The 11,759-nt window shown below is 42.2% G+C and overlaps 1 protein-coding gene across 5 annotated transcripts; it reads left to right on the top strand.

Moving 5' to 3' along the window:
* Window positions 1-181: 181 nt before the first annotated feature.
* On the top strand, window positions 182-11,752 carry fubp1 (far upstream element (FUSE) binding protein 1). Of its 5 annotated transcripts, none has more exons than XM_005476684.4 (21): window positions 182-348; window positions 765-888; window positions 2,596-2,631; window positions 2,768-2,804; window positions 2,900-2,946; window positions 3,054-3,125; window positions 3,217-3,274; window positions 3,439-3,601; window positions 3,694-3,792; window positions 3,880-3,975; window positions 4,067-4,169; window positions 4,437-4,676; window positions 4,995-5,155; window positions 5,263-5,414; window positions 5,501-5,577; window positions 6,099-6,224; window positions 6,550-6,624; window positions 7,091-7,153; window positions 8,437-8,594; window positions 10,664-10,708; window positions 11,133-11,752. In XM_005476684.4, the coding sequence occupies exons 1-21, from the start codon at window positions 256-258 to the stop codon at window positions 11,154-11,156; spliced, it is 2,049 nt and encodes a 682-aa protein (XP_005476741.1). In that variant the 5' UTR covers window positions 182-255; the 3' UTR covers window positions 11,157-11,752. The 5 variants fall into 5 exon arrangements, with proteins under 5 accessions (XP_005476741.1, XP_005476744.1, XP_005476742.1 ...); XM_005476685.4 differs by having other exon boundaries at window positions 183-348; window positions 765-855; XM_005476687.4 differs by lacking the exon at window positions 6,550-6,624.
* The last annotated feature ends 7 nt before the right edge of the window (window positions 11,753-11,759 follow it).

Here is an 11,759-nt window from a genome sequence, read left to right on the forward strand (position 1 = left end):
TGTATGTTATGTTCATATTTTTTCCACTTTTACTCAAGTACAATTTTAAAAGACGTATTCCTACAGCAGTGCATTTCAAAGATCGTCTGATACGGATTCCTTCTCCAAATCTGCTCTGGTGACACACATTTGAGGCCGTTATCGCGAGAGCAAACACTGAACCGCGAGTTTCTCGTGTCTCCCACCACCTCCCGTTTGTGAGACCGAGCCGCCATCTTATCGCGCCGAGGAGGAGAAGAGCAGCAGCAGGCAGATATGGCAGACTACAGCAACGTGGCTCCCCCGTCCTCAAACGCCGGTGGCGGCATGAACGACGCTTTTAAAGACGCTCTGCAACGAGCACGACAGGTGAGAAGACGACTACGGAATCACTCGTGCTAAAAATATCCCGCAGGCCAGGAACGGATTGCGAGTTTTCGGCGCTTTCTGTCGTTGTGCTCTGAAGGTAGCTAAGCTAAGCTAAGGTTGCGTTACTCTGAAAACGAAAACAGACGGGAAAACACAAGAGATCGCAACTTAGAGTGGTTAAAAAATAAGATAATAATTGTCTAAGTTAAATGCAAGCTGGTGTTTTTATGTTGTAGCAAAATTAACCGATTTGCTAAAGTGAAACCTGAAGCTCCCCTTTGTTGGACTTCCGGCTAGAACAGTAGGCCGCGGGCAGCACGCCTCTCCTCTCCAAACGCACCTTAAGAGACGCGAACAACAGATACACGATCTTAGGAGCTCACGTGTTCTCTTGTTGCTTTATTTTTTGCTTTCAGATCGCAGCAAAGATTGGCGGGGACGGAGTTGCGGCACCCCCGACGAACGAGTTCGGCTACGGGGGCCAGAAAAGGCCCCTGGAGGACGCTGGTGGGTATTTTCCCATGCCTAACCTGAATATCGGTCAGTGGCTCAAATCGATCTCAATGCAAGTCTTTCTAGTTAATGCCTGCCTTTGTGTTTCGTTTTTTTTAGCAGCTGCTGAAATGCATTTTATTCTGTTTTAACGTTCATAACCCAGCATTAAATCTGTTTTTTTTAAATCGTTTTTTTTCCTCTCAGTGTGCTTTTTCACCTTAAGATCTAACACTGTACATTATTACTAACCAGTTAAAAGGCAGCACTGTGTTGCACATGGCATGTGTTTAGGGTGGTGGATTTACCTTATCTTCTAATGTCTTGTAAATATTTTAATATGTGTCAAATCATTTTTTTGATTGAGTGGACCAGACTGGAGGCAAATATTGGTTAAGGCGTGAGTGGGTGTAATTAGTTGTTTTACTAGCCTATAAACAGGTTAAGTAGATGTTTTTTGGTGGTTAATTTGGTCCAAAATGAAAGCACGACACAGTTTCCAGTTTGCTTGGTTCACACATGTACTGATTATAAAGTCTGGAAAAGATTGGGGGAAAAAAATCATGGCTTTAATTACATTATAATGCTTAATCTGGGTTTATTTATTTAGAAACTTAACATAAGATTTAAAAAAACAGTGTACTTCACAAAGAAATAAGACAAGTTAACACACAGACACAGTTATTAACTAACTTCCTCAGCATTCAAGTTGTTGGGGTATGCGTTGACCTGATGTGTAGTTGTTGTATGTAGAAGGTTGTGGCATAGGTTAAAATGGAGTTCCAACAATTACGTTGTAGCTCTGGCACGGAAGTATGATTTATGTGCAACTGAAAGCACCTTCAGCACACTTGGATCTAACGCTGCCTCGGATATTGGTGCTGGGAGTGACACTCCTGAGTTTAGCGCATTCCACTAGCGAAGGCTGAAAAACAGGATTTGTTTTGTTCCTCAGCAAGGCAGAGCTATTAACGGATTACTAGCAGTGCAGCACAGTTCTTGTTCTACTTTTGTTTTGGGTTTTTCTTCCTCACTTAAAAAGTGAGTTGCAGCATGTTCCTGTACAGAGCCTGGTCACTGATGAGCATGGCTTATTTAGCGAGTCGCAAATCCACAATGATGATTTACAGATTACAACTTTTACAGCTTTTCTGTTGCTTATGTTCACTGCCACCATCTCGGAATGTTAAGTCGGGGTTAGTGGGACTGCTCAGGGTTTCTGAGTTGGAAAACCGACTTGGGGGGTGTTCTTCTGAAAATTCTGACATCCAGCTTGAACAGAGTACCGCAGAGGTATAATTGGGTTATAGGCACTGATCAAGTCAGAACTGGGGTTAACTAACCATTGAGAGCTTTTAATGGTGATTTGTTTCTAATTTGGAGCCAATGAATTGACTTCAATACTGGGGTAATAAGTGCAAGGACTCTGGCTGCTTGAATAATCTGGCAGATAGAGCATTACAGTGCAGATTTGTGTTGCAGAGTTTTGTGGAATTATGTTAAACAAAACTGAGGATTTAGCAGACTAAACATCTGCAGATAGGATATCAAGCCAAGTATGCATGCAGTAAGGTGGCAGATGAGTGTCTAATCCAGCTGTCTAAACTGTTTAAATTCCACGTAGTGTTGACAAATGAGTTTTAGATGTGTGAAATCAGTGTTTTGTTTTGTTTTTGATTGGGGGGAGCTAATAATGTGATGTGGTGTGGGAATAATGAGAGGTACTTACAATGCCTATGTCATTTTTTTTCACAGACCAACCAGAGACAAAGAAAGTGGCTACAAATGATGGTAAGTGAACTGAAGGTGCAGTTGTATTTACTACTTAAAAAAGGCCAAATATGTGCAGGAATGTGAAATTTGGTTCTTCAAAATTTTATTTTATTTTTTAAAGTCTTCTTTTGGCTAATTGGTCGTCTTCTTGTAGCCTTTTCAGGTATCGGAGGAATGGCTGGTCCCCCAAGGTAAACAGACATTATCAATTTAAACATGTTCACATACTGTGCTTGGCTTCATTGTATTATAAAGTTTATGTTGATTAATCTCCCGTTATCCTAAGGTCAACATCAGAAGAATTCAAGGTCCCAGATGGCATGGTTGGCTTCAGTAAGTGTTTGTTTAAAAAATAAAAAAAACCCATAAACATAACTTCTGTGCTCTTAGAATTTGATATTTATACTTTTTTTTTTCTCTTTTCTCATTGCCTGTTATAGTTATTGGAAGAGGAGGTGAACAAATATCACGTCTCCAGCAGGAGTCTGGGTGCAAAATACAGATTGCCCCTGGTAGGTTTGGATTTGGTGCCAGTGCGGAGAAGTCGGAGCATACCAACTGTTGTTGGAGGGTTTTGTGTTTACAGTGTCTTCTCTCTTGTAGACAGCGGAGGGATGCCAGATCGGTCGGTGACATTAACAGGACTACCAGAATCAATCCAGTAAGTGTCACCCCTGTTTCATATGCAGAATTCCTGTGGAAGTTAGTGTGGGCAGCAATGTATTTTTGACCAAAGTCCAAAAGTTGCTATTATAATTTTTGCTGTAATCAAGCAGCCCTACTATCCATCACTAAAGAAAATGATAATTTTTTTTCTCCTTTCAGGACGGCAAAGAGGCTACTAACAGAGATCGTTGAGAAGGGGCGTCCGGCCCCAGCGTTCCACCACAACGACGGCCCAGGAATGACTGTTCAGGAAATTATGGTACCTGCTTCTAAAGCCGGCCTTGTCATTGGCAAGGGAGGAGAAACCATCAAAAGCCTTCAGGTGAGCCTCAAGTCAAAGTGAGACAAAAAATATAGAGATAATTAGATGTAATTGCTACTGACTCACCTTTTGTTTTATTTTCTCATTTGAAGGAACGAGCTGGAGTGAAAATGGTCATGATCCAAGATGGACCCCAAAACACAGGTGCAGACAAACCACTACGCATTTCAGGAGAACCTTTTAAAGTTCAGGTGAGACTTCAGTTGGCATTTTTTGTTGTTGTTCCAAGTCTTCTATATAGAGACTGTACTGTAATAATGTGTACTTTGTCTCCCCAGCAAGCCAAAGAGATGGTGATGGAGCTGATTAGAGATCAGGGCTTCAGGGAGCAGAGGGGCGAGTACGGTTCAAGGATCGGCGGAGACAGCTTAGATGTCAGTACTTGACATTTGTTTAATTCATCATGTTGTTGACCAGGGTTTTTGGATCGTGTTAATTTTGCTTTTCTGCCCTCTTATTGTTCAGGTTCCCGTCCCACGTTTTGCAGTAGGAATTGTTATCGGGAGAAATGGAGAAATGATCAAGAAAATTCAGAATGACACAGGTGTCAGGATTCAGTTCAAACCAGGTGAGCAGCTAACATGACATTCATGAAGTAAATCAAGCAGTTTAAAATGGTCTGTGATGAAAACTCATGCACCACGCTGACAAGCTGATGTATAACCCCAACCCTATGATCTGAGACCTGAACACATGCACATTGCATCGCTAGTTAGAGGCATAATTAGAGGAAATACTAGAAAAGTATACATTTGTTTAATGTGACTGCAATAATAGATATCAAAGCTAAAATTGTGCTTCAGTTGTCTCAAATCGCCCTCCTTCCTCTCTCCAGATGATGGCACCACACCAGACAGGATAGCGCAGATCATGGGTCCCCCTGATCAGGCTCAGCATGCGGCAGAAATCATTTCCGACCTGTTGCGGAGTGTCCAGGCTGGAGGACCTCCAGGGCATGGAGGTGGCAGGGGACGCGGTCGCGGTCAGGGCAACTGGAACATGGGCCCCCCTGGTGGCCTCCAAGAGTTTACCTTTACAGTCCCGACCATGAAGACTGGTCTGATCATTGGGAAAGGTAAGTCGCTTCTCAGCAGCAGTGGGGCTCGAGCTCAGTTATTAAAACAAACTTTAGGAGTGCAATTCACTCTTAGAAATCACGTTATGGAGTAAATAATAGTTTAAAACGTGTATGGTCTGTGATGAAAACTCATGCACCACGCTGACAAGCTGATGGATAACCCCAACCCTATATCTGAGACCTGAACACAAAAGTGAGAGTGACACAGTGATGGTAGAGAGATGAGAGAGACGCCCCAGGAAAGGGTCAACCAAAACTGTTAACATGTAGTCCGGTCTCTGTTAAAACTCTGACCATGTTTGCGGACTGTTCCAGGTGGTGAGACAATCAAGGGCATCAGCCAGCAGTCAGGAGCCAGAATCGAGCTTCAGAGGAATCCTCCACCCAACGCTGACCCCAACATTAAGATGTTTACAGTCAGAGGGTCTCCTCAGCAGATTGACTACGCCCGGCAACTAGTAGAGGAGAAAATTGGGGTGAGATTACTGTTTTTACAATTAGCCTCCATGTGAAGATTCCAGAATTTTTTAATTAAATTTTTTCCCGCCGACTCTTATACTGACCGCACCATTTCTTTGTTCAGGGACCTGTCACTCCCATGGGTGGCCCACATGGCCCTCCTGGCCCACATGGAGGACCAGGTCCACATGGTCCTCCAGGACCACCCGGACCCCCTGGCGCTCCCATGGGTCCATACAATCCTGGACCATACAACCAGGGCCCACCCGGACCACAGTAAGTACAGTTGCCTCCTCTTTGATAGTAAGAATATCTGAATATGGCTGACTGAGAGATGATGGTTACTTATTTTCTTCCTTCAGTGGTCCTCCTGCTCCGTATCAGCCTCAGGGATGGGGCAACGGCTACCCACACTGGCAGCAGGGCCAGCCCGATCCAAGTGAGTATTTGCTAATGGGGGCATTTGATGTGAAAAGCCCTTTGCCATATTTTAATATTTGAAATCATGCTCAGTTAGAGGTTAGAGAGTATATCTGTTAGTCATAAAATATAGCAACCAAAACAATGGAACAAACAGGATAAATTTTCTAAAGCGCTCAACTGTGACGTTTCAGGGCCAAGGAGCTCTGTGCTTTGTTTTTTAACTATGAATTTGCACTTTGGGGAGAAGCAGTGCCCCCTGTAGGCACAAAAAGTAATTACAGAAGTAAATGCTCTTTAAGTATTTTTATTGACACTCGTTTGTTTTTTTGTTTTTTTTCTTGAAAATATTTGCTTTCAAAATATTATAGTATTTGAGTTTTATGTGCTGAAACACAAGTATTGATAACATCAGTTACATGGTGTCTTATTACAGTTGGCTAGCATTAGCCTTTGCGCGTCTTCAGTAAGGCACAACATTGCTGCTGCCAGAATGAGTCCTGGCTGTTGTGTGGTTACAAACTTGTTTATTGCGTGCAGATAAAGCAGCAGCGGATGCCAACGCAGCAGCATGGGCAGCGTACTACGCCCAGTACGGCCAGCAGCCGCAGGCTCCCATGACCCCGACCAGCGGAGCGCCTGGCACCAGTCAAGCCAACGGCCAAGGTAACCGGAGTGTTCGTTCACTTTAAGCAAAGCAGAGGAGCAGAAGAAACAGAGTTCAGACAAGCCCAGTGTAGTTCAGTAGACTTACTTGATAGTGTGCTGTGCTCATGTCTTATTTGTGTTACTAACAAACACAAGTTGGTTTGGTTTCACCTTTTAAATGACTTTGCTTTTGCAGAGCAGCTTTTTAACATTTTTTTTTTAAATACCCCAGGAACAGGGTAGTTTTCCTCCACCACCCCTAGGCTGACATCCCAACCCAGGCAGGTGGAGGACAAACTGCTGAGAATGATTGACTAATTACAAGTACCGTTTTCTTTAACAGGTGACCCACAGGCTGCAGGTCAGAGTGGACAGGCAGATTACACCAAGGCCTGGGAGGAATATTACAAGAAAATGGGTATATGAACGTAGTTTCAGTGTACACCTCTTAACACAAGACAGTCTAAACAGCCCTCGGCCATTCAGTCAGCTTCCTTTTCAGGTCTGGGTATTTGTGAGCATTACTAACCTGCCGTGGAGCGTTTTCAAGTGTGCCTCCACTTTGTTTGACTTTTGACGGCTGTGCTGTTTAGACTGCGACACTTTGACTATCTGCAGGACTGCTGTGGACACAGATCCACCTTTATCAGCTCAGAGTAGATTATTTTCTAGACTAAGTCAGGGCTTTATCCACACTGATGGCACAGTCTTCCGTGTGCTATGAATGTTTTACTGTTACTGAGTGTGTGTGTTTTGTGGAGTTAAATGATGAGTGTTTGACTTGTGGGGTTGTGCATATAAGCAATGTAGGGTCATTGTTTATGTTTTGCGGTTCGATTTGATGCTTGAATGCTCTAATGTGTTTCTTCCTTTTCACTCTGCAGGTCAACAGAGTCAGCAACCTCAGGACTACACGAAAGCCTGGGAGGAGTATTATAAGAAACAAGGTGAGTGCTCGAGCAGGCTTTTGTGCTAAAACGTGCCGCAGAAATGTCTGAAACCCTATGCTGTAACTCTCACTGCCACCCGACATGCACATCTGTAGAACGATGTGACTGGTTTGTTAACTCCTCCCCATTTCCACCTTCTCTTTCTTCTGCTGGAAGAGTTATAAATGCTGGCGATGTTTACTTGCACATGCTGCATCATAGACTATACATTCATTCAACTAAGCGTTAAGACCAAGATCAGCATGCTTTAGTGTATATAGTATAGTAGTATAAGAAACTAAAGCCTGGTGTAATAACCCTTTATTGTGGTTTTGGATGCTAGCATGGACGAAAACAAGCCTACTACTCCTAACATAGCAGACACATGGGTGAGATAGGTTAGGCTTTTGTCTAGTTAAATAACATCTCATCGCCCCTCCAGCTCTAAGTATGAGTGTGTTTGATGTTAACGGGTGGTTGCCTCCACAAGCAGCCCTCTTGCTAGTAGAGTTGCTGTTCTCGCAGCCGCCCAATAGAAAGGAAGAAGGTTTCTGACCCGCCACCAAGAGACCTCAGTGGCGGGTTCGTTCCCCTTCTTATAAATGTAATCTGACAAGATTGGAAGCATTTATTGTGGCCTGAATTTTGTCTAATGGTTGTTAATATCCTTTGTCCTGTTCTTGTCTGGCCGTTCTGCTTTTTATACTTCTACTTCTACTTTTTATACTTTATACTTTTATATTCTTCTTCTTCCTTCTTCCCCTTCCCCATATTTGTTATTCTCTTACTGATTTAATTTCCAAAACTAAACCAAACGAGTAGATATCTTTCGGCAGGGTGTTGACTTGACACTTATGAGGTCAATTTAATGTCCGAGTTCAAATCCTGCATAAACCGACGACATAACCATTAAATGCAAAGTGCCACGCTCAGTGACACATACAAGTTAATTTGATTCCTGAGGAATGTGAATAATGAAACTTGTTAGACTGGCCTGATCTTTTTTTTAAAATTCATATTAAAGACTCATTTGCATGTTTTTTAAATTAAATTATTTACTTTCAATGTCTAGCAAATGAGTCACCAGGAGCCTCCCTAGTTGAATAGCTGCCTTGTTGGCTTGTGTAACTAACCCAATGAGGCATATTTGGCCTTATATTCCTTATATTTTAGTTGTATAAAAAGCATTCATGAATTTTATCATGGTGTCTCTTAGGTGCAATGAGAAAACTTCAGACTTGATCTTGAGCTTCTTGGATGTACAAACTTATTTTTTTCTCTATCATTTCTATCCTCTGCAGGTCAAGCGGCCCCTCAGGCCACAGCGGCAGCGGCTGCCTCTCAACCCGGAGGCCAGCCAGACTACAGCGCGGCCTGGGCGGAGTACTACCGGCAGCAGGCCGCTTACTACGGCACGGCCAACCCACAGCCGATGGGCGCGGCACCACAAGCTCCCCAGGTACACCCGCCCCGATAATAATGCGCTGTCCACATTCACGTACACTCAGTCGTTTTGCACCATAACCCGCTTCACTCCTCAGGTTTTCACAGGGCTCCGGTGACCGCAGCAGCCTCACAAACTTAACCAAAACCACCTTCCTTCCTACACAGGTTTTTTAGCTTTTTATTTTGGGAAGCTGAGTCCACTGTTTCCGCTGTTAACATGCAATGTATCTTCTATGTATTTCTTCTGCACAGGGCCAGTAATGTGAAGTGGACATAAAGTAAATGCTACATTGTCGAAACAAAATCCTTTGTTAAATGTTTGGATGCAGACGCCTTGATGAAGATCTTAAATTTCCTTGGTTTGAAAGTGTTTCACATAGATGGCAGATTACCCGGCGAACACGTCCTCTTTGATTTTTCTTTTTTCTTTTCTTTTTGTTATTCTTTTTTTTTTCTTGTAAATGCTTTGTTTTTAGTGAGGTAATTATACATATGGTCATTCCAGCCCTGTATCTACATTAAATGTGGTTAGAAGTCATGTTTATTAAACTGTAGACATTACCATGTAAAATCATCTCAGTTTTAAAAATTGCTCTTGCCTGTTGTGTTTTTTTGCAATAAAACAAACTGAAACCTCCTGTGTTGGTAAGTTGGGGTGGAGATGTATTTCTGTATGATTGTTTTTGTTTTACCGTGAGGCCGCTGAGCAAGGGGGGGGGGTGTAAGGTGGGGTGGGCGTTGTAGTTTGAACTGATTGTCCAAAACCAAATTGTGCTGTCCTGTCTCTCTCCAACTGTCTATAAGACTCGTAGTCACATTACTTGCGTGCAGTGATGCCGGGTGGTTCAGACTTCTTGTTATTTATATATTTCATATTATTTCTGACTCTAGCAAGTAGAAAAAATGTTTGTCACGAGAAATCCGACGGGTATCTGTGTGTCGTGATCTCATGCATTACCTGCGTTGCTGTGGCACTCCTTCTCACTTTTTGCATTGGTTGCTGATATTGTTGAGGTGTAGTTTGCACTGTATATACATATATATTTTTTTGCTGCCTCCCTTGATAGTCACTTCCTCCTCCACAGGCAAGTTTAGAAAAGCGGTAAGCCAAGTATCCTTCTCAACATGCGGTTCTAAGAAATGTTGCATATTTTTAGTGTTATATATCCATCTACCTTTTGTGCTGTTCTTTTTCCAGGACAGTGAGGTAAAATTGTTTTGAAAAGGAGAGAGGGAGAGAAAAAATGCATTGAAACTTTTGTCTTGCCCAATTGTGAACTCACATGTTTACACTTGTCTTTTTTTGAAAAGAATGTTTTTAAAAATATAAAACAATGCAACAAAAAGTGGTAGATGTTGTAGGGTCTGGGGGTGGCTAAGCAGTCGGCATCCATCAGTTGAGCCCTCCTGTAATGTAAGTACAAAAAAACCTGTGATTTGACTTTGAGAAAGAACGCTTTATAAACTGCCAACGATGTAGTATTTTTTTTTATTTTTTTCTCAAATATTGCCCTTTCCCCTTCCCCCCTCCCTCCTTTGTCTTTGGGTAAGTATGAAATGTTCTCAGGAGAGGCTTAGCGCTTCAGAATGTGATGATTCTTGTACCACATGTTTCTGAGATTCTCTTTACTCAGTCTCCTGTAGATTGTTTGTGTAGGTAGTTGGATTTCTGAACTGAGGTCTGTTACACTGCTGGTAGGAACTGTTTAAGGATGTCCATGTTGGGGTTTTTTGCGTTCTGAATATTTGCCAACGTGCCATTGTGTAGTTGATGTCTTTTTAAAAACAAAATGCCATTCATTGCAATATATTTGCTTAGAAATCTCCTGCATAACTCCAGCGTAGCATGCTTAGGTTTCTGCTGATAATCTCTCTCTAATATGTCCTTTATAATAAGCATGTGGAATGCTAGTAGTGGAAGTGCTGCTGATTAGCTCAATATTGATGATTTTTTTTCTGAATGAGCACTGCTGTGAAAGGCTGTTAATGTTAAAGTCCAAACGATCTCTTTGACTGCATTGTTCACTGACGGCAAAGAGTGCAATATATACATACATATATATATATATCTGATCTTTGCAGTGTCATCCCAGACCTTGCACCTTAGGTTCTGCTGCAATAACACAGGTAAGCGAAACCTAAGGAAAACCAGTGTTTTTGTCCAGTGACATACATGCAAACAAATGCTTACCTGTGTCATTAAACAAAAAGAAAATGTCCAAAAAATTCACAGCCCATTTTTTTTTTCCATGAATGAACTGCATGATGTGAAGTTTTGACAAGTGAAAAGGTTGTTGCATAGGAGGTAATGTTGTCGAATCTGCTTAATATGATAATAGCCTCTATATTTGCACCCTGGTAAGTCTGAAAGTGACTGTATGTCGATGCTTTAGATTGACACTGGTGTAAAACTGCATGCTAAACTGCTAGGTCAAAGAAACAAAACGGTTCAATACATGATTTTTAATATTTTTTTTCCTGTCGTGGTGTGAATCTGCCCTCAAGTGCAGTGCAAATCTGCTATTGAAACGCCTTCACTTCTCGCTCACAGTGTTGGAGGATGCTGCAGGCTTAGGTCGTAGAATCAGGCCCGTGTCGTAGTTTGTCCCCCCCCCTACACACAAAAGGAGGAATCCTTTGAGTCTATCCTGCTGCTGAACGTAGACCGTTCAAGAGCTCCAGTGATAAGGTAAAAAACCCAAAAAAACAGCAACCCAATGAAATTTAAATTCTTTGATTGCAAAAAGTGTTGGTTAGATTTGTTTTTGCTGCCCGGTTTGACTTGTCTCTTTTTAACCATGATGCCATAGTTTGTTTAGAGTTGTCTGAAAGTTGTTTTTAATCGCTGTGAATGCCTTCATAAGTAACTTTCAGCAGACAGGAATGTGCTTTAGAAAGTTGGACGAGGACAGGAACTTTGGGGTTTATCAGTTTAAAACACTTCTGTAGTCAAAAAGGTCACTCACTGTTTGTTTGGGGCTGTGCACACGTGAGACACTCAGTGTTTCAACACAGAGTTCGAGGGGTGTAGAAGACTAAACAAGGAGCATGCCTTAGAGGTAATCAAGGTTTCATGTGCTGTGTATAATCTATTGGTTTGTTTCTTGAATTTAACTGTTTTTGGTTTTGAAATGTTGCCATGTTCATTAAAGTTGTAACAAATAAACTGGACCATTGT

Source organism: Oreochromis niloticus, linkage group LG18 (genome assembly GCF_001858045.2).
Source record: "Oreochromis niloticus isolate F11D_XX linkage group LG18, O_niloticus_UMD_NMBU, whole genome shotgun sequence".
NCBI classification, from domain to species: domain Eukaryota; kingdom Metazoa; phylum Chordata; class Actinopteri; order Cichliformes; family Cichlidae; genus Oreochromis; species Oreochromis niloticus.

Coding starts and splice junctions, on each gene's coding strand:
- fubp1 (XM_005476684.4), top strand. CDS start 256: ATGGCAGACTACAGCAACGTGGCTCCCCCGTCCTCAAACGCCGGTGGC. Junction 4,677..4,994: donor TGGTCTGATCATTGGGAAAG/GTAAGTCGCTTC, acceptor GGACTGTTCCAG/GTGGTGAGACAATCAAGGGC. Junction 10,709..11,132: donor GTTCTGCTGCAATAACACAG/GTAAGCGAAACC, acceptor TCTCGCTCACAG/TGTTGGAGGATGCTGCAGGC.